General features: G+C 46.1%; 1 protein-coding gene and 1 pseudogene across 1 annotated transcript in view; one reads left to right on the top strand and one right to left on the bottom strand.

Moving 5' to 3' along the window:
* Positions 1-11,267: 11,267 nt before the first annotated feature.
* Positions 11,268-11,367, bottom strand: LOC144235514 (U6 spliceosomal RNA; annotated as a pseudogene).
* A 2,581-nt stretch (positions 11,368-13,948) lies between these two features.
* SH3TC2 (SH3 domain and tetratricopeptide repeats 2) overlaps positions 13,949-22,894 on the top strand; it is a 48,354-nt gene continuing 39,408 nt past the window's right edge. Inside the window, exons 1-2 of the mRNA XM_077769039.1 lie at positions 13,949-14,000; positions 21,190-21,288. Coding sequence (XP_077625165.1) covers positions 13,949-14,000; positions 21,190-21,288 — 151 coding nt within the window. The remainder of the gene's footprint in view (positions 14,001-21,189; positions 21,289-22,894) is intronic.

The raw sequence follows: 22,894 nt of genomic DNA on the forward strand, positions 1-22,894 counted from the left end.
TATTCATAGGGCTTTAATTTCTGTGCTTGTCTCTGGATCCTAGGGATTTCCCTTTCTTTCCTTAAAAGTAAACAAGTATTAAAATATTTATCTTTGTCATATTTGTATCCTACATTAACCTTTAGTGATTCAGTTTATCTTATTCGGGTTTTCTTTCTTTCTTTTATCCCCATGGACCAATCTGGGTTCTTTATTTAAGCCATCTCTTGCCATAAGCAAAGGGATGGAGGAAGATCAGACTACTGGTCACCATTTGATACAAGTAAGGATGGTGAGCTTACGGCCTCAAATATTTTTCTGGTCCCTGTGCAGAGTCATGGTCCAACCAGGGCCGCGGCCTCCACTGGGTAGTGGCCTGGGTTCTCTTTGTTCATCTTCGCAGCTGCTGAGAGGTGAATCCACCTCAGAGTTACGGAATAGAATATGATTGCCATCTCCCCAGGGGAAGGGCTTGGACCTGATGTGGAGATGGGTTAGGTGACACACTTGGGTCATACTGTCCGTGACATGGCTTCAGGGGGACGTTCAGCATCCTCGCTCCCTGGTGCAGGAGCCCCACGAAGTAGGTGACGGCTTTCCACATGGGAGCTGAGCCCACTGCGTTGTGGGCGCCACTCAACGTGGATTTCCTCTGCTGTGCCCCGGACTGACCTAGCAGCCCAGAAACCCGGGACCCAGCCACCACCATTTTTTACCTCTACTCCCTGATTTTCTTATCAGAGGTTTTCAAACAGGGTCATGTGCGCTGTGGGGAAGGGTAATTTGTGGGAATACTGACACCTTCCTCACTCAGAGCCCTGCCCTCTACCTTGCTTTAAATAGGGAAGCTTTTCTTGGGTCCTGCTCTATCTACAACAGCCCCACTGTGTGACCCTGTACTTCAGCCAGGTGCACCTCGGTTTCTTCATCTGTAAAAAGGGAACGATAACATCTGTAAAAAGTGCCGCCTCACCAGATTATTGTGAGGATACGTGAGATTCATAAAGATTTTCTTTGTTGTTCATTATGGAGCTCCCAAGTTCCATTTCTTTTTAAACCAATGATTCTGAACTAAAAACAAAAAAAGTCCTTTTAAAATCTAGAGGAGGCTCTAAAAACTATACAGATAAACTCTAGACTGTGTATTTGCTAAAAGAACTTCTAGTTTGAAAATTCTTTACTTCTATGTGAATTCTACCAGCAGGAAAACTCTGAGCCCAAGTTTGGCTAGCAGAGTTAGTTTTAGCCAAGCTTGGCTTATGCCTGGCGGGGTGGGCATAAAGGTCTCTATTGTTTATGATTATTTTCCTCCAGCCCCCTGACATTCCTCCAGCCCCACTTCCCATCCCATAGCAATTCTTAGCTTTTCTTAATGATTCACAATGAGCTTGTTGTAACAGTTGTACAAGCTTCCTTCAGACCAGAGTCGGGCTTGCTTCATGATTTGTCAATGTTGTGTCGCCTGCCCCAAGATTTTTTGCTGAAATTGCCTAACTATAAAGAAATTGTATCTAATGAATCCCCCTTCACCTTTACATGAAACGCCTTCTACGTTTCCTATGAAAGTGAGGACCCTGTAGTCTCGAAAAGGATAGGGTTAAGGAAAGGGCTTTGCTTCATCTCCTAAGGGAAAGAGCTATTGGGAAGGGCGTTTTTATTCTCCACTCAACCTACTCATCTGTTGTTCAGCCCAGTTCTGCCCTGATGAGCTTCCAGCTGCCGACAGCTCTACTCACTTGGGAGCGTGATTGGATTATGAATCAATGAGATTACGAGCCAGGGTTCAGCCTTGAAGAATGAGGGTTGATGGCCTCCTACCATGTCCTAGTGGGAAGTGCCAAAGTGGCAGGTCTGAGGCCTTGCGCTGACTTCTCTCTCCTCCCCACCCTCCTTGGGCCTTAAGGCAGATGCAGAAACTCAACCACGTTCAGTGTCAGGGTGAGATGTTCTCTAGTTTTAGGGAAGTGACAGAAAATTGGAGTGGGTTCTTTTCTCTGTAGGTTACTCATATTGCTATAGCATCTGCCTACCAGCTGATTGGATGGTCCTAGTATCTTCTGAAGGCCCCAGCTCCTCAAGATCCAGAGGGTCGTTTTAGCTGTGAATAGTGTTGTGCTAGTCCTGTTCGTGGATTCGGAGCTATGGTTGTAATTGAGTTGATGGCCTAGGAAACAGTTGATTGGGACAGTCGGTATAAAAAAATCCAGGGCTATGTAGAGCACATCATCTTATATTTATTGGAAGAAGGGAGGATAATAAGCCAGCCTCCACCCAGCCTCTTCATTCTACTGAGGCTTGAGGATATAATGTGGCTGAGGGGTCGCTCAGTAAAAGAAGGCTGTGAGGACTTTTGCTCAGTCGTTAAGGTTGGTGACCCTGGTTCTTTTACCTTAACTTCACCTGGAGCTCAGCAGGATCTTTGGCGTTCTAATACATGAGAGAGGATGGCCAGAGCCAGTTGAGGGAGATTATATACATTATGCCCAAGACAGGGCGGCAGGGAAAGCGTGGGCTCTTTCTCCCCGTCGCTTCGAGGGCCAAAATCGGACACTTTCTTCAGAAGGTCTATAACTCCCTCATCATCAAAATGAATCAGAGCCTCATTAGTTAAAGGCAATACCATGTTCCCATTACTGTGAGTTGATTGATGGAATAGTGTGAGGTAGGGATCCAACTTCATTCTTTTGCTGGTGGCCATGAAGTTCTCCTAGCACCATTTGTTGAAAGAGTATTTTTTTCCTCCATTGATTTGGTACCCTTGTGGAAGATCAACCGACATGGATTTCTTTCTGGACTCTCAACTCTATTACAATGATCTGTCCTTATATCAGTACTGCACTGTCTTGATCACCATTCTTTTACAGTAAGTTTTGAAATTGTGAAGTGTAAAGTTGACAACTTTTCTCTTTGTTTTCGAGACTGGCTATGCTGGGTTCTAAGCTTCCAGAGGAATGTTAATGTCAGCTTGTCAGTGTGTAGAAAAGAAGTTGCTGGGATTTTGATGGAGATTACATGGAATCTCTAGATTAATTTGGGGGGGTCTTGCCATCTTAATGATACTAAGTCTTCCAAATCCATGAACATGAGATGTTTTCCTTGACGGAGATCTCTAATTCATTTCAAGGGTGTTTTGCAGTTCTCAGAGTACAAGTCTTGCATTTCTTTTGTAAAACATAGTTCTAAGCATTTTATGACTTTTGATGCTATTGTAAATTGAATTGCTTTCTTAATTTCAATTTTGGATTGTTCATTGCTAATGCAGAGGAAAAAAGGATTTTCGTATATCATTCTTATATCCTGCAACATTGCTACTCCTCTATTCTAATGGTTTTTAAAAATTGGATTCCGGGGCGCCTGGGTGGCTCAGTCGGCTAAGTGGCCAACTTTGGCTCAGGTCACGATCTCGTGGTTCATGAGTTTAAGCCTCGCGTATGGCTCTGTGCTGCCTGCTCAGAGCCTGGGGCCTGCTTCAGATTCTGTGTCTCTCCCTCTCTCTGACCCTCCTCTGCTCATGCTCTGTTTCTCTCTGTCTCAGTAATAAATAAAACATTAAAAAATTGGATTCCTTATGATTTTCTACATATAAGATCATATCACCTTAGAGTAGGGGTAGTATTAATTCTTCCTTTCTAACTTAAACACTTTTCATTTCTTCCCCCCCCCCATTTGCTTTTATTTATTTTTTTTATTTAAAATTTTTTTTTTTTCCCTGAGAGAGAGAGAGAGAGAGAGACAGCGTGAGCAGGGGAGGGTCAGAAAGAGGGAGGCACTGAATCAGAAGCAGGCTCCAGGCTCCGAGCTGTCAGCACAGAGCCTGACATGGGGCTGAACCCATGAGCTGTGAGATCATGACCTGAGCCGAAGAAGTCTGATGCCCAACCGACTGAGCCACCCAGGCGCCCTCCTCCCCCATTTGCTTTTAAATATTCCAACCTCACTTATCGCCCGGGGGGTGAAAAGGCACTCCAGTTCTGTATCCTCTGGTGCTCTCTCTCCCTCTGCCAGTCTCCTCTCAGTCTGGGCTGTAGACTCTGGGTTTGAAAGCAAGTGGACTAGCAGGTGCCAATAAGAGCAGGAAGGAGCAGAGGGTAGTAGGGAGGCCGGGGGGACACGGGTACCCCGTCCGGCAGCTGCCTCGGACCCAAATGCCTGGTAGAAGCAGGGCTGGTGGCCCCAGCTCTAGTACAGCCCCGCCTACACCCAAGGCTGGAGAGCCCAACAGGGTGTGGATCACAGAAAGGCAGGGCAGAGCAGCACCCAGGGCCCTGGGCTCTGCAGGGCACTGTGCCCTGCCCGGGCTCAGGGAGCAGCGGCAGTCCTCAGGATCCATCTTTTGGTCAGGATCAGGAGCCAAAGGCCCCTGCCTGAGCCCCGGCCACTGGTCCATGAATCCGGGTCCTCTTCTACAGTCTTGAATTTCAAGAGGAACAAAATGAAATAGGGGACTTTGACCTCCACGGTGCAGGCTCATGGGGGGAGGGCGGATCTGGGGACATGGCTGCTTGCTGCCCGTGTATGTCCAGGCTGAGCCGTGCCTGGGTTTCTTCCTGGGTCTTGGGGTGTGATGCATGGATGGAAGGGTCCTTTGTGTCCCCGGACCAACAAGGGGGTGCTTGAACACTTGTTTTCCCGTCCTCGGTGCTGAGGTCTATGGGCTACACAACGGTAGGAAAATAAACCCATCAGTGTNACAAGTGCAAGCCTATTATCTTATGTGCCTGCATTTTCCGTCGCTTCACCAACCCCTCCCTGCTTCTATTTCCATTGCTAGTTAATCTGTTGCTTGTTATCTCTCTCCTCTGAAGGAAGTTAGCTCAGTGTAAGAATATCCCGTCCATTGACTTGACCACTGTGCTACTCTTTCCATCCCAGCCTCCATGAGAGCCTGCTCATAGCCTGTGCTTAATCAGTAAACTTTGGAATAAAATCCTCAACTTATGTTCAGGATTTCTTCCACTCTGGGGCTCTGTAAATGTAGACTGCATTATTCTTTGCCAAATGCAAGAATCAGGCAAACTCAGCGGTGCCTCAGTCAGCAGCCTGGCTCTGGGCTCAGCCTGCTGGGATCTGAGTCCCAATGCGACCACTAGCCAGCACTGTGACCTTTGGAAATTTACTCAGCCTCCCAGCCCTTCAAATTCTTCATCTTTAGATAGAGATAAAGACGGTACCTACCCCTCTGGGTGGTTGTGTGTATCAGATGAGTAAATCCATTAAAATACTGGCGTGGTGCATCCATAGGCAGCTGTCCATGTATGTTAACTACCATTCTCATCACTCACCTGAATCCACCCATACGGCAAGCCCAACATCTTTCTCCTCATGCAGGCCTGCCAGACCTTCCCACAGTTTGTTCCTGTCAGCATTTACCCCGCCTGGGAATGTGGGGTGAGCTCTGTTGCCATGGGGATTTCAGGGTGGGGTCCTTCCTCTGGGCCGATTACAATGATGCTAAATGAGGCCGGCCCATGTCCCTGTTTCCATCTCCCTGCGGAGAAATACGTAAAGACCGTAAAGACCGTAAAGACCGGGCGAAGGTGGGCAGGTTTCAGGCTCCCCTTCTCAATCTCCCCCCCTTCTCTTGCAAATGCAGTAAGAACTTAACCCTGCCTCTTCATTTCACAGTCTTGTGAGGATCTGAACCAAAGAGCTTTCAAAGCAGCGTGATTTCATACTTGAAGGCGGCATGGTTCTGAATTCTTTCCCTTTATTCCAGGCTGAGATCAATTCCCTCCCCAGTTGTGTGGACTCTGTTTAAGTGCTTCCCAGCACTTCACAATTAACAAAGTACTTTCAAGGATCTTTCTAATTTTCTCTTCACAACCACTTTGTGAAGCCTTAAGGCAGGAGTTACATTCCCACTTGATAGCTGATGAGTCCTGCCCTTGAACCATCCCCTGTGAGGCTGAGCAGAGGCAGCATCAGGCTTGAATGTGTCTGGAATCCTTTTCACCTTGCCCAGCTGGGTGCCAATGGCCTTGGCTTTTAGGAGAGACCGTCGAACCCTAGACCATCTGAAACTCTCAAATAAATTCCATTGGGAAAACAGTCTTCTCCCTGCACAATTATGAAGACACGAAGGAAGGGGTTAATAGAACTAAAAATCTACACCCATGGGGATGTTCACAACAATTGGTGGCCACCAGAAAGGTGCAGGAGGGAGCCAGGGGGCTCTGCTGGGAAAGTCGTCAAAGAAGTATCTTGGCTCATTCCTCTCAGGGAATGGAATCGAGATCTGGGGAAGCAGACGATCACTTTGTTTAGAGGTTTGTTTTGAACTTTGTTTCGATTCCAGGAAGTGAGACTAACAGCTCTCACCTAGAGACCGGAAAATGTTAGAAATCCACGCGGCCACTGGGACTCACTTGTGCTGCCTTTAGCAAGGGGAAAGGAACCCTTTCAGAGCCTGCTTTACCTACCGCTGTTGCTGCACTTTCATAGGCTGCTGCCAGGGCTGTCCTCACCAAGTCTCATTTCCATGCGTTACATTTTTTAAATTTGTTTATTTGTTTTTGAAAGAGAGAGACGCACAGAGACTGAACATGAGCAGGGGAGGATCAGAGAGAGAGGGAGACACAGAATCTGAAGCAGGCTCCAGGCTCTGAGCTGTCAGCACAGAGCCCGATGCGAGACTCAAATCCATGAACCGTGAGATCATGACCTGAGCCAAAGTCGGTTGCTTAACTAACAGAGCCCCCCAGGCGCCCCTCTTCAGGGCTCTTCTACATCAGCCAATTCTTCTTCCTTCTGCATCTTTAGTCTTTTCCTCTCTAGTCCTATTGGTGTGACACAGAGCTCTATTCTAGGCTTAGCTTGATTTAATAGCTTCTTTCCTCCCAGTGCCTGAGGAAACAGAAGGCATGCGTGGTGAACATGTGGAGTCCGCCTGGACGCCCACCTATCATGACTAGCCCACTGCTTCCCCTGGTGGCTGGAAGCTCTTGTGGTGGTTGACAGCTTTCAGCGGAGTCCCTCTCTGGCGCTTGCCTAGAATGGAAGAGCGCCATCTCCAGTTCCTACTTCCCCCTGCACCCAACCCCGGGGCAGCCCGCCCTCCATGACTGGCCATTACGAGGACATAGCCGGTCCAGTGACTGGTCATTATCAGGCGCCCTTGTCCCAGGAAGACTCTGGAAGGCCTGCCTATGCCTCAGCTCCCTCCAGGAACCAGCTAGGACCCTGTTGAGTGTGCACTGCAGGCCACTCCGTCCTCTGGCCAGTTCTGTTTGCTACACCCCCACCCACGTGGATCCTGCGAGCACGTCATATGCTTCCCGCCTGCACATCTTCTCAGAGTCCGCCTCGTGGGAACTGACCTGCTGCAGCAGGCTTTCCAAATTCGGGGAGGAAAAAAAAAATCAATATTCAGATTGGTTCCATCTGCTTGGACCATAGAGCCCAGTCTGAGAAAATCAAGCTCCCGGGTTCAATGTAAACGTTTGGATTATGCAGTTTGTACAAATGCAAGTTGTGAGAGAGTTGGTCAGGCAGCACTTTGAAAAGCAGCTAAGAGCCTCCCTGGTTTGGTAGTTCATTGATTCATTCACTCCTTCCCTTAAGAGTGGTTAGTCCATGCCAGGCACCATGCGGCACCGTGGGAAGGGGGCAGCAGAAACACGAGTGGGGAGATGATTAATAAACACTCCGATTTCGGACTGTAATCCCGGAAGTAAATAAACAGGGGGCAGAAATAGGAGTAAAAGGAAGAGGTAGACAGACACGTGGGTGGTCAGAGGTGAGGGGCGCAGGGGTCCGCGGGTCATGCTCCCATCCTGTGCTAACTGAAGCCTCCAGACACGGAAGGGACGGCTGCAGGGGAGCGTCGATGGCCTCGATTCTCCAAGCGTGGTCCAAGGAGCAGCATGCAGGCACCACCCTCAGGCTTCTCATCCCTTCGTAGACCTAGGGTTAGGACCCGCATCTTACCCGTTCCCAGGTGTTTTCATTTCCTCCGGCTGCTGAAACAAATGATGGACTTAGTGGCTTCAAATGACACAGCTTTCTCGTCTCGTCGTTCTGGGGGTCTGAAGTCCGAAGTGGGTCTCACCGTGCTAAAATCAGGGCTGTGTTCCTCTTGGAAGTTCTAGGGGAGAATCCATTCCTTGCCTTTTCGAGCTTTAGGAGGCTTCCCACATGCCTCGTCTCATGGCCCCATCTTCCATCTGAAACCAGCAAGCCAGCAGGGTCTTTAAATTGCTTTCTCTGATTCTGACTTCTGGCTTCTGGTTTTCTTGTCACATCTTCTTCTGACTCTGACCTTCCTATTTCCCTTGTGATTCCATCTGGACAATCCAAACAGTGTCGCTTTCTCAAATTCCTTAACTTAAGCCTATCAACCAAGTCTCTCTAGCCATCGAAGGTCACATATTCACAGGGTCTGGGGATTAGGACATCTTGGGGGGGGGTGTTATTCTGCCTAGATGCCAGATAATTAATATCCACATTACAGTTTGAGAAGCACTCGCCCATTGTATGTAAATGGGTTTTCTTTCCGGCTTTCCCTGGATGTTCACGTATTGTTGGAAGCTTTTAAGTGAAGTGCATGTATGATACGTTTGTTTTGCTTGTTTGCTTAACCGCTATACATATGTGGTTCTGTGGAGGTTGTGAGAATTCTGATCATTATTACTTAGAATAATGTTGCTTGAGGGGGAGGGTGGGGGTTGGGATGCTGTGTACATGTGTCTGGTTTATATCCTCCTGGCTGTCTTAAGTGGTGAGGCCTCCAGTATGTGCTACTGCTGGAAAGTTTGAGAAAAGCCATCTCTATCAGTTACTAGCCGCAGACCTTGGAGAAGCCACCTGACTTTGCTCATAAAACCCTTTCATTGCTTATAAAATGGTGCGTCCAACTCCTATGTTGTGGATATAAGTGTGAGGATATAGTGAGATGGACTTAATCAATAGGGAACACTTGAACAACTGTAAGTCATTTTTTTTGTTGTTATTTAGGGGTGCTGAAGTTTGCCTGCAAAAGGGACCCTCTCACAGTCTTTTCATTGAAAGAGCTAGACTTCCTGCATGTGCTGCCCCCTTGTGGTTAAGGCTTTTAATTAATTTTTGCTTATATCAGAGATGAAGAGGAGACCTGAGTGGACATTTAGATTCCTGAAGTCTACACCTGGGCCTGTCCCTCATCCTTGCAAAAGAAACCCCTTAAGGATTATTTGCTGAAATCTGAAGGGACATCAGAATCACCTGGAATGGGTTGAACCAGAGATTCTGATTCACTGGGGCTGGGTAAGATCGAGGCATCTGAATTGTGATAAATCTTTTCAAGTGGATGGAATGTGAGCTACCTTATGACTCCTTTTGGCTGATGTAAGCTTGGCATCCATTAACAGAAGTACAATTCATGAAACAAAGGAGGGGGCAGTGCCTCAGAGCTGTGTACAGTACATGCAGCTATCCTGGACAGCTGGATGGAGATCTGGGGACGCCACTTCCAGAGGAACTTGAACAAAGTCATCACCAGAACAAGACCCAAATAGGTGGGGACGCCAAGCAACATTATATAAGGAATGCAAGGAAAGCACCGAAGGGGGAATGGCTGACTTTTCCAAGGTTGCCCAGTGAAATTTATCAATGAAAACACCTAGATGGGGCACCTGGGTGGCTCAGTCCGTTAAGAGTCTGGCTCTTGATTTCAGCTCAGGTCATGATCTCACCATTTGTGGGATCAAGCCCTGCATTGGGCTCTACGCAGACAGCATGGAGCCTGCTTGGGATTCTCTCTCTCTCTGCCTCTCCTCTGCTCATGCATGCATGCTCTCTCTGTAAAACAAAAATCAAAAAAACAAAATAAAACACCTAGAAAAGAGAGACGCATTTTTTTTAATTTAAATTTTTTTCTTGAGAGAGAGCGCGCACATGTATACATGTGCCTGTGCTCAAGCACAAGCAGGGGAGGGGCAGAGAGAGAAGGAGCGAGAATCTCAAGCAGGCTCCATGCTCAGCTTGGAGCCTGACTCGGAGCTTGATCTCATGTCTGTGAAATCATGCCCTAAGTCAAAATCAAGAGTTGGATGCTTAACCAACTGAGTCGCCCAGGCACCCCTCCTTTCACTTGCAACAGATTCCCTAGATCACAAAAGCTAAATATACTAATGATGAAAGTGGTTAACCATGGGATTTCATTTTTCTTTCTTAAGTAAACCACTTGCAAAATTCGTCTCTATCAAAAATGTTGGTGAGTCGAGGAGTAAGGAGAGAAATACAGCTAGGGTCACTGAGCTAGGTGCCTTTGTCTGAGGCAATGAAAGGAATCTTCCTGATGATCTGAAGACAGCAAGAGCTGGTTTTACTTGGATGCATGTCCTTGTAGACTTTTTAAAAAAATTTTTTATGTTTATTTATTATTGAGATAGAGAGAAACAGAGCGTGAATGGGGGAGGGGCAGAGAGAGAGAGAGAGACACAGAATCTGAAACAGGCTCCAGACTCAGAGCTGTCAGCACAGAGCCCGATGTGGGGCTTGAACCCACAGACCGTGAGATCATGACCTGAACCAAAGTTGGACGCTTCACCGACAGCCACCCAGGAGCCCCTCCTTGTGGACTTTCTGACTGGAACTGAGATTTTGTCTCTATCCTGGCTAATAGACACACTCTACTCACCAGCGATGCCCCTTCTTCCTCAGAGTCTGGATACGTGGAAAACATGCTTAACACTAGTGTAACAGTTATCACACGCACACATACATGCACGTGCAACATTTGCACAAGTAAACAACCAACACCTATAAACACCTTTTAAAGCCCTCACAACCGTTCTGTGAGAGAACTTTCTGGTGATCTCTATGTAACTATGACTATCATTGTTACTTACAAAGGAGGGACTATGCCAAACAATATATGACTTGAACGTGGCAGAGCCAGGATTTGAACGCCGGTCTTCTGACCACAAATCTAATGCCCAAACTGACCTCTAAGAGGCACAGCACATCGGAGTGGAGGCTGTCCTAACAAACTGCCCAAACTGGTGGCTTAAAGCTACATAAATATGTTCTCTCACTGTTCACGGGGCTGGAAGTCTCAAATCGAGGGGCCTGCATGCCTCTGCCCCTCTGAAACCTGCAGAAAGAATTGCTCCTTGCTTCCAGAGGTTTGCTGGCAAATCCCAGCATTTCTGGATGCACTTGGCTTGTGGCCATGTTCGTCTGCTCTGAAGTACCGGCCTATACAGTGCTTTGGAAGATTTTCTGACTTGGGCTGTGAACATTAATTTTTAAAAACTTCCAGCATTATGTTTGTTTCCAGTGAACAACGTAATGATTCACCCATCCTGTGCAAGACTCAAAACACACAATTTGGCGTGTCATCCTTGCACAAGGGCCATGCTGATGTCTGTAGCCTTCCAATTTTAGTATATGGGCTGCTGCAGCGAGCCTAGTTTGTGACCATTAAAAAGTTTGGGAACTTCACATGAACATCTTGATGTCCGGTTTCCATGACAAATCAGAACATCTGGCCCCACACTAGAAGAACATGGCACCCTATCCCTCATTGCCTAGAGCCTCACAGGGGCCTCTTCAATGGGCAGTGCCCTTTCTTGCACCACAGATATATTTATACCTTATTGATTCTGCTTCTCTGGGGACCCTCGGTGAATATACTCATCATTCAGAAATACATGTCTAATACCTAAGCTCCTCTTACCATCTCCACTGCTGTCACTCTGGCTCAAGCCATTGTTTTCTCTATCTTGGATGTTACAATTGCTGTGTACCTGGAATTCCAGCTCTAGCCTGTTTCTCAAGGAGCAGCCAGGGTGAGCCTTTAAAAGCATAAGTCCATCATGAGACTCCTTGACTTAGTATCCTCTATTGTCTCCCACCTCCCTCACAGGAGAAGCTTAAGTCTTTCCATGGCCTTCAAGGTCCTATGCAGTTTGGCCTCCGGCTGTTTTCTCTAACCTCATCTCTATGCCCTGCCTCATGGACTCCAAGCACACCTACTTTTTCTTTCACTTGCCACCCATGCCCCAGCCTCAGGGCCTTTGCACATGCTGCTTTCTCTGTCCAGAAAGCCCTTCGTTCAGGTTAATTCATTGGAGTTACCAATATGCAGAATAGCACTAGTGTCTTGCATCTCAAAAGAAGCGATGACTTTTTCCAGAATGGATGTGCCAAAACTTGCATCTCTGCTAACAGCCACAGGGTGTCATCTGGGACAGACGGGCTTCCTTTGGTTGGTCTTGGTCGTTTATAATTTTCAATCACTGCTGCACCTGTGTAAGAATGGCATGTAGGCGAGTCAAGGAGAAATGGCAAGTCTGGGGGCGCCTGGGTGGCTCAGTCGGTTAAGCGTCCGACTTCAGCTCAGGTCATGATCTCATGGCTCATGAGTTCGAGGCCTGCATCGGGCCCTGTGCAGACAGCTCAGAGCCTGGAGCTTGCTTCGGATTCTGTGTCTCCTTCTCTCTCTGCCCCTCCCTCACTCATGCTCTGTCTCTCAAAAATGAATAAAGGTTAAAACAATTAGAAAAATAAATGATAAGTCAGAGCGTTTGTCTTCATGTTCAAGTTCAACCATGGTTTCCCTTCACTGTCTGATTCTCATGTACCTCCCAAAGTTTAAGTGACAACTTTCTAAAGAAACTCTTGCTCTTTTCTATTAGGCCCAAGAAAATGCTGCTAAACAGTAAAACACTGCTGAATCCCCAAAACTCTGCTTTGATGAAGGCAAAGGCATGGGACATTATGGGAAATGCACACTTTAGACAGATGGCACAGAGAAACTGTACCCTATGGTAGCACTGTGATCAGAGAGACCCTGTCCCTCTGACCTCCCTGCCCCCACGCCAGCCCTCTTCTCTTACCCTTTTATAGTAGTCAGCGAGCTCTGAGGGTTCACTGTCAGATCATCTAATTATTTTTTCACTCTAGTCGTGGAAGGAGCTCGTATACTGGAAAAATGAAGCTCTTTAGCTGTGGAATCAATTCGATCTGGCTCTGGTCCTGAACTTGACATTCATAGATGATGAGGCTGTGGACAAGTTACCCACCCCTCTTTATGAGTTTCTGAAGGTACAGAATAGAGCCGTAGGGCTTACATTGCGGGCTGTTACGGGATTTAAATGAAGTAATGTATGGTGAGTGGCTGGCCCGCGGCAAACAGCCACTGACTGTGAATCAGGGTGAGTCAGCATTGAAACCGAAGCCCGACCCTGCCACCTGGGTCTCAGCTGTTGTGTGTGGTAGAGACCCGTGACCACATCGGTGAGGCTGACCCCTGGGCTAGCCTGCTCACTGTCACTGCAGTGCCCCTCCCAGAATATAAACAGGGCCAGGCCACATCCCTCCTTGACATGCTTGTGGGACTGACATCCGGTTCAGCCTGCCCGTAGCCTGTGCGCCAGAGGCTAGGACTCTGCCTCCTCTCGGCCGCACCTCCTCCCTCTTATGCTCACTCCCCACTGAACTTTGTTCGAGGCATTAAGAAAATAATAAGTAATCAGTGATCCTTGGGCTTGGTTGTTAGGTCAGTCGTGCCTCTGTCTGATCTTGTTGACATTCAACCATATCTTTTTCTGCCTCCTTGGGAAGATGTCCTGGAAAATTTTTCTGTATTATATCAACTGCAAAGCTCTGCTTTGTCCGCAGTAGAAAGGAGGCTGGTCTGGTGTGACCAGGTTTGTGTGCATCCCTGAAACCTTGCCGTACCTGGTCCTCTGGCCTCTCCTGTGTAAGACGCTGGGCTCTGTTGGGCGGATTTCCCAGATTCCTCCTGACCCAAACTTCAGGAGCAGGGGCTGGGGCTCTGCACACGCGCCCGTGCCGGGGTTGGCTCACTGATGCCACCCAGGGCTGGGGTGAGATGCTGCGCCCACAGCTCCCGCATTGAGGCTGGGTTTGGTCCTTCGTGTGCCAGGGAGGGGGCGGGAGGAGGGACACCGTTGGGAGGCCGTCCCCTCCCAGCTCCTCTGCCTGGTGTTCCCAGAGGCCTTGGCCTGGGGAGGATGATGCACACATGGGTGGCTGCTTCTGCATTCCCGGGGAGCCGAGTCTGTCCTGGGGCCCAGGTGAGTCTCCTGGGGGGCGGGGGGGTGGAGCTGGCCTGTGGCTTGGCTGAGGCGGTTGGTGTAGTGAAGACGCAGGGATCCGCCGGGTTGAGGAAGCTGCTCTTCCAAAGATGGGGACATGGGCTGTGCTTTCCGGCTCACTCTGCTCCCGTCCCTCATTCCGTATTTGTCGTTCTGGCTTTGTGAGAAGGGGGTTGACCCCGGGGAGCTTCTACTATTCCTGGAGAGAGAGGCTTTGAGCTCACTCTGTGGGGAGCCAGTGTTGCTCCTGGCTGCTGCTTGCAGGGTGTGACCAACCCCTTCCGTCCTTTCTTCCCAGGATTCCCTGGGTCAGGAAGAAACCTCAGGCAGTGAGCCTCGGGGGCCCATGCGTGGTCATAAGTCTGGCCTCGGTCACACAACCCTATTTTCTTCAGGGTTGCTGTTACTTGAGAAAAACAGGCAATTTCCTGCCTCCTACCTATCATGGTGTGATTTTTTTAAAGTTTATTTATTTACTTTGAGAGAGAGAGAGACCTGGGAGAGGGGCAGAGAGAGAGCGAGAGGAATTCTTGCTTGGAAAAGCAGGCACCTCATTGTCATGGCAGAGGCCGATGTAGGGCTTGAATTCACAAACTCGAATTCATGGTCTGAACAGAAATCAAGAATCATATGCTTAACCGACCAAGTCACCTGGGCGCCCCTGATTTTTTTTTTTTTTTTTTTTTTTTTTACNCTGAGAAATTGTCAAGTCATCTGAGACTTGACATTAGGTGACTGGCCATTCCAGTTTGCCTGGGTCTATGGGCGTTCTCAGGATGCAGTCAGTGCTAAAACCAGGACAATCCCAGACAATCAGGGTGGCTAAGTCACCTAATGCCAGCTTCTTGCTTCTTTTCAGAGCAAGACCAAGGTGGGGCCCTGCCATCTCAAGTACGGTGTTTGTCAGGATGTGTGGCAGCTCTGAGTGAAGATGGCAGAGTCAGGGAGGACTCACGTGGGAGATAAGGGAGTGCCATGCTGAGGAATCATTCCGAACCCTTGTTAGGATTCCAGGTTTTCCAGAAGTATCACATGAGTCCTTGAAAGGGAGCCCAGGAGGACCCCTAGCCAAGGCAAACAAATCCCCACATGATGCCCTTAGCACAAAAGACATTATCTTTAGCTGTGGAAATATTTTGTTTCTCCAGACTTCTAAGGTTTATAAACTGTCCAGACCCTTTTTCTAAGTCCATTGTACCCCATGGGAGCAGACAGTAGATGGAGTGTGGGGGCACATGAAGGATCCCCGGCCTGTAAACTGGTGATGATGATCTGATTCAGCCTACCTTCAACTGGGGAGGCTGGTCTTTGAGGCCATAGCGTCTGGGGTTGATCTTGGTTCTTTGACTTGCCTTAGCAACTTATTTAACCTCTCAATTTCAGTTTCCTTATCTATAGATTTATGATATAATGATGCATTCCCCATAGAGCTGTAGTAGGGATTGAGTCTACATGGGAAACACCTAAAATGACCTGGTGCACCGTTAATTAGGCACAAGAAATTAAGCACATGTTAATTACATTTCTGTGACACTAACATGTCAAGCTCTGTCTCAAGGCCTTTGTTTGCTCATCTCTGAGATGAGGTGTTGTAGGCTTGGCCTGCAAAGGGGCCCTTGGGAGCTCTGCTCTGCTCTCTGACCCTCAGCTTCAGCTGGAGCAGCTCAGCTCTGTCTGACACCCTGTTCTTAGCCCAAGATTTCAGGTCCAAGTGTTCTGTGGCTCGAAACCAACCAACCAACCAACCAACCAACCAACCAACCAACCAATCAACTGACACTGAAGAAAGCATCCTCAGAATCCTTATGACATTACAGGCCATTATTTTATTGTTTCACCTGATTTGGAGCATCGATAAGTGGTTGGGATCCTGCTTGCACTCTTTCACCAAGACTCAACCTGCTGTTTACTTTATTGAGGCTCTTCATGCCATTTTCTGTGCTTGTCAGGGACTTTCCCTAGGGAGGAGGATATGGGTGTTATAAGTCTGAGGACTGTAGATATAAACATCCCCTTTTAGCCTCCCCCCGCATTTATCCTAGAGAAATGGAACAAAGAATGCCACATATCCTGGAGCGACTCTGTAGTTTTGTGACTTTGGGCAAGTCTCTTATATTCTTCAAACTTTAGTTTCCTGTCTGTAAACTGGATCTAATGGTACTATCTATCGCATGGAATTTTGGGTGAGGATTAAATCAGGAACTCATCTCATGGGTTTAGTGCAGAGGCTGGATTCTGATAATCCCTCAGTAACTATGGCCTATTTTCTCATTCACAAGTGAAGACTATTCCCACAACCCTTGTCCCTAATTCCTGGCTCTATTGTGCCCTTGTTTCTGGCTGTTTCCGCCATTATAGCTGTTTAAGGAGGTGTAAATAGCAAGGGCCAACAGTCCTCAGGGGTAAGGGAGGCAGGAAAGGAGAAGGCTCTTGGTAGCACTGAGCCCTGGACAGATGCCTCACTAGTTTGCTGGGGTGTCACACAGTGATGAATGTTGGCTCTGGCAATCCCAGGTGAGCTGTATTCTCACACATGGACTCTGCCCGAAGCATCTGTTCCCTGTGATGTCTCTCATTTACTCACATAAATCTCCCGATCGCACATGGTGAGAGGTGCTGGTTCTGGTCAGTTGCCGTCATGTCTGACTTCCTGGGCCCTTGGATATTCTTGCTATTGTTTAATAAATTATAGTTGCTCCCTTAGGATCACGGAGCAAGTCAGGTCAAAGTTCATTAATCGAAAAGCTTCTAGCACTGCCCCCTCATCTTCAACACAGTCCTTAAGAAATCTGGCAGACTTACACTCTTAAACGGAGGGTGCGAGAGAGAAATTTTTCCTACACTGATCATTGGTGTTCTTAACTTTCAACATTTTTGGTAGATGTGAATCATGAGTATAATAATAGGGAATTGAGGGAGAAGGCTGACAATAGTAAATGATGCTTCATATTTGAACTTTAGAAAGGCATTTTGAACTTACTCATAATAGAGAAAATCAGAACAATAAACCAACCATCTAGCTTTAGCACATTTTGACATTATACCATACTAGCCTCCAAATATCTTTATTTCATTCTTTTACTTAAAAAAAATGTTGCAGATACAAGTAGTGTCTCCTGGTAGTTCTCCTCTGTCTCATTTCCCTCCATCTCTCTCTCCCCGAAGTTAATCACTTCCATGAATTCACTGGTTTTGTGCTTTTATTACATGTTCATGTACTCATAATCATTGCAAAGAATTTCTTCTGCAGATTTTGATACTTAAACAAAATGATAGCGTCATGCAACTTCTTTCTTCCCTCTTCTTCAACATTATGATTGGAGATATGTCCATGCAGATTGATGTAGCTGTAGTTCTAATTTGATTTTTGCATCCAACAAAGACAGTGTAGATTTACATCAAAAACACTGCTGGTGGTATGACTGTCAGGTCAAAGAAGGAAAAAATGTGTAGCTGGAGGGTGGGGGAGAAGCCTGAAAGGCAATACTTACTTCTTTAAGTTGGGGTGGTGGTTAGGAGCAAGGGGAGATGGGAAGGAAGAAATAAGAGCAAGTGCTTTTGTCCAGCAAGTTTCTGGAAGTGAGATGTTTCCAGATTAGAAACTTCAGAGCCCTGAGTTCTGAGGTCGGGTTAATGTAGTGGTGATAGTGATTTTTGCCCTNCTGCTGCTAACTTGCTATGTGACCTTGGTAAAATCACTTCTCCTCTTTGGGCCTGAGTTTCTCCACAGTAAAATGAGGAGTAACACTAAATGATCTCTTATCTCCCTATTTATTTTCTACAATTATTGTTTTTTCCTGATTTTTACCCTTCATATTCAATTCGTCAAAATGCTTTCTCTTTTCTTACTTTAAAATACCACATTATTCACTATACTCTCTCGCTTCTCATTTGCCAAGACCACAGTCCATAGTCTCATGCTTTATACCCCCATATTGCAATTCAGCTTTTTAGCTGGCATCCCCCCCTTTTGTCGTTTCTTCTTCCTGTCCTTCTTGTGCTAGGTAAAATTTCTATTTTTATTTTGCCATCCCCATGCTCAAGAATACTTCATGGCTCCCTATTGCTTGCTGTCTCTACTCTATGTTTCTCTCCCTCTCCTGACTTTACCATATTTGTCAATTTTAGTCCCATGATCACTGACCGCTCTGGTGTGCACAGGCTGGTTTCTGCTCTCTCATGTGTATGCAAAGCTCATTTCCCCTTTTCCTGCTGATCTCTTTGCTAATAGTTTTGCTCCCCACCACCCCAATAAACCTAACAAGAAAGTGAAGAGGAAGCCACAGACTCGGAGATAATATTTGAAAACCACATATCTGATACTTGCATCTAGAACATAAAAAATATCTTCTTATAACTCAGTCATGAGAAGGTAAATAACCCAATTAAATGAAGCAAAAAGTTTATAAAGACACTTTCATTCAGAAAATATGGATGGAAGATAAGCACATAAAAATGTTCAACATCAGGGGAGCCTGGGTGGCTCAGTCAGTTAAGTGTCTGACTTTGGCTCAGGTCATGATCTCCCAGTTTGTGGGTTCGAGCCCTGCATTGGGGTCTATGCTAATGGCTCAGAACCTGGAGCCTGCTTCAGATACTGTGTCTACCTCTCTCTCTGCCCCTTCCCCACTTGTGTTCTGTGACTTTCTCTCTCAAAAATAAATAAACATAAAAAAATTAACAAAATTTTCACCATCATTAGTTATTAAGGAAGTGTAAATTGAAACAATGAGATAACACTGCACACCTGTGGAATGGCTAAAATTAAAAAGAATGATAATATCAAGTGTTGGTGAGGGCATGGAACAACTGGAACTCTCTCACATTGCTGATAGAAATGCAAAATGGTGGCCATGAACATCCTCCTTCAAGATGGGTGTACCTCATGGACACTCATCATCCTTAGGCTGTTGTTTCTATTCATGCAGTCTTACAATAAGGATATACTCTCAAAGCTTGCTGGAGCCAGATGTAAATGAGTAATGTTGACAGTGTGGTGGCCAGAAAATAACAAATTGCCTTAGAGGGGCAGTCATCACTTGGCTCCAGCTAACTTCTGCCACCTGAGAATGAGGGCCCTGAGTTATAGATCTTCCAAGCTTCAAAGCCAAGCTGAGCATCTAGGCGGTGTAGAATATCCCAGTTTCTAAATGATGTCAAGGAATTCAAATTTGAACTTTAAAAATTCTGTGCCGGGGGTAGGAAGGGAGGAAAAGGAAAGAGAAGAGTCACAAAAAAGAAGAAAGAAAGAAAAAAAAAGATGCTTGTGGGTTTGTCACGGCCTCTGGCCTCTATTCTATCAGTTTTCAAACTGTCTCAGAGTAGGGAAGCAGGCCGCCACTCCAAGTGTTATCCTAGGACCCCCAGGAGCTCCATGTGAGAGCACATTAGACAGACAGAAGCTTAGGCTTTCAACCTATGGAGGCAGAATCTAAATTGTATCAATATCTCCAAGTAATTCATACACACATTACAGCACCAGATCTAGATGTATGGTTCCCAACACTGGGACAAATTAGAATCATTTGGAGAACTTACAAGAATTTCTGTGGCTGGGCTGCACTATGAAGCACGTAATTCAGCATCTCTGGGAGATGTGGCCGAGGCACTGCTATTTTTAAAAAGCAATGTGAGTGATTCAGGTAGGCAGTCAGAGTTGAGAAACTCTAACTTAGATCAGTCTGTCATTTATGAGTGGGAAAGTGAAACCTCAGAAAATGGATGGATGGCATGTCTTGCCCAAGGTCATTAACTAATGTGTGGGAGAATCTGATTTGTGTTCAACTTCTTATCTCATGATTTCCAAGCCAGTGGCTTTTTGCTACACTTACCTTTAGTTCCTGGGGGCAGAGCTACAAAATGATCCTGCTCAACTATAGCTCATTACTGCCAGCCTTCCAGCTAAGCTGCTTTCAGCACTGAAGGTCTAACAGGATGGACTGGATGAGGAGCTGTGAGCTGGTGAACCCCTCCTTCTGCCTATTCAAACCCAAATCCATTTCATTCTCCCTACGCATCACCCCCAAATGCGCTAACTGCTCCTGCTATGAAGAAATAGAAGGTCCTCCACTTGGGTCTCAAAATCTCACTGCAAAGGCATGGAGTCGAGGCAATGACTCCTGACATCAATGGGAGGATCTGGGTTCGGTACTAATCAACAGTGAGTGGATGGCGTGTAATTGCTGGTCCCTTATCCCTCTTGGGCTGTATCAGTAGAAGAATGGGTCCAGAATGGGAAACTGGTGGGTCGGCTTGCGTCTGACCTAGCACAATTTTACAGCTGAAGAAACTGGGAGAATTAAGTGAGGGACTCACAAATAGTGGTTGAGCCAAGATTCCTCATCCTTCTTTCCAGGAGGAGGTTGTGCTGATAACATTCTGATCCCATGGTATAGTCCACGAGCAGTTTCATGATCAAAGGAACAGAGTAAGCACAAAAGTAATGTGTTAATGAGTTCTCTTGTATTTGGGGGAGACCATGAAGGAGACCCACATTTCATAGTGATACTTGTGAAATTTCCTTCTATTCTTTTATATCCATTGCTTTATAGCTCTACTCTCTTCTCTTTTCAACTCTGTCATCAAAATAGCCTCCTCCCCTAACCCTAGCCTATGCCATGATCTTCTTTCTTCTCCTTCTCACTCCAATTCTATGGCTGCAAAGACAGGAGCATTTTGGAGATCTCGTACATGACTCTAGTAGCAGACAGCCTGGGGACCATCAGACATTTCAGGTCCATTTCAACCATGCATGCATCAGCCATCCTCCTAATGATACAACTCTGCCTTACACTGCTCTAGCGTTTCTGTTATCCACCCATTGACCTTAAACCTTGCTGCAGTCAGATCTGTAATGACCTTGTAGGCTCTACATACATCAGTATACTCAGCCATGGGACCCAGTCTGACCCGTGGGCAGGAATCTGTTTTATTTATTTACTTTGAATAAAACAGGGGTCCTCAGGGTACTGCAAGATTGAGATGGCATGTGTGACAGGGCTTTGATAACAGGTGAGTACTAAATAATTATAAGACAATGGTGAAAGCAGTGAGAATTCTTTCAGGCCACCAGCCCTGGGGAAAAAATTGTCACTCGACAAAGACTTACAGTCCATGCTCATAACTTGCTTACACTCACACACATGATGTTATATTCGATCTCTTCCAGGTAAAGAAACTCCTTCTAAGGATCCAGCCATATCGAGTGAGTTTATAGCCTCATCTGAAGACCAGGAAAAATGTTTCCTGCCACAGAATATGACTCCAGGTATCTAAACCCTAAAGAGAAGCCATATTTAATATATATATTATATTTATAATATATTTTATATAAATATAATTATATTTATATTTTATATATTTTATATAAATATAATTATATTTATAATATATAAATATATATTAAGATATATATATTTTATATATATATATATATCTATTAAATCCATGTGGAATACCACAGTAACGTCCTTATCTCTCCCACCTGCAGGCTCCCTTCCTTTATCCTTTCTAGACACCACCACCAAATGCATCGTTGTAGGCATGACCTTGACTATGATATTCACTTGCTCACAAATCTTCCAGTGCTCTCCAGTCATTGCCTGCAAGAAGACTAAGTTAAAGCTTCTCAGTCTGACACTCAAAGCTCTTCACAATTTGGCACATACTAGGAGCTCCATACATATTTGCTATACTGAAAAAAGTGTATCATCAATTAAATTTTAAGGTGCTGGAGAGCAAGGTAATACTTTTGGATACTTAGGTATTATCCATGGTCACATTCGTATTCCCTATATCCTATATACAGTACTTTATATATAGCAGGTTCTCAATAAACATTTGTTAAGTAGGTGAATAAGTGAATAAAAAGTTGATGATGTGACCTGAGATTGGCTGAGCAGAAGTAACCCATATGAATCTTTCAGAAGCAGAAAAAGATTTTTGAAATTAATGTGGGTGAAATTTAATTCTCAAAACACGTCTTTCACAAGGCTCCTGTTAGAGATCTCGGTGAGGCTGGCGGGGAGCTGACATTGAGGGTGGTATACCTGGGCTCAACCTACCAGAAGCTCTGAGGATCAACCCACAGAAGACTCCGTGTCTGCCGTACAGTAACAGGGATGAGTTCTGAGTGCAAATCATGAGCCAAGCATGCGCCAAGTGATCGCCTCTCATTCTCCCGTGCAGCCCTCTTGGACGTGGCACCCAACTCCCCATTTCAAAGGTGGCAGGGTCCCAGAGAGAAAGGCAACTCCCCTACTGCCACAAAGCTAGCTGGTGATGAGAAAAGAGATCAAACCTTAGACCTTGTTCATAACCACCAGTCTTCACTGCTGCTCCAAGCAGGTACTTCTCTCTGGCACACAAGTGATAGACTTGCAAAAAAGATTTACATTATTAATGTTTTGAGTGACATGAACTAGGTAAATGAATATTGCTTACATGCCATTANTTTTTTTTAGTTTTCAAATTCTGTCAAACTGCTGGGCTGACCATGAGAAAACCCTTGCCCTTTCTTGTTCTCGTGTCAGTCTGCTTATTTGTCTGTTAGCTGGGGCCACCTTCGAGAAAAAGTGACCTCGCCATCTGTTGTTTTCTGAGGGCAGTGAAGTCAGCATTTTGCCTTATCAATGCATGAAGGCCGATGAACAAAGGGTACCACATAGGTGAAATTTATCCAACCGGGGCTGGTCTTCTCCATCTTTCAGCATTTTCGTCCACGATGCTGTTTCCAGGAAAGTCACTGAGTGAGAAGGGGACACTTTGCTCAAGCCGCCAATCTCTCCTTTAGGCGGAAGAGTCATAGACACAATCAATCAGATACACTAGCATGATGAAACGACCGGTTTACAGAAAGATTTTTTAAAGAAATG

Source organism: Crocuta crocuta, unplaced genomic scaffold (assembly GCF_008692635.1).
Source record: "Crocuta crocuta isolate KB4526 unplaced genomic scaffold, BGI_CrCroc_1.0 scaffold340, whole genome shotgun sequence".
Taxonomy (NCBI): Eukaryota; Metazoa; Chordata; class Mammalia; order Carnivora; family Hyaenidae; genus Crocuta; species Crocuta crocuta.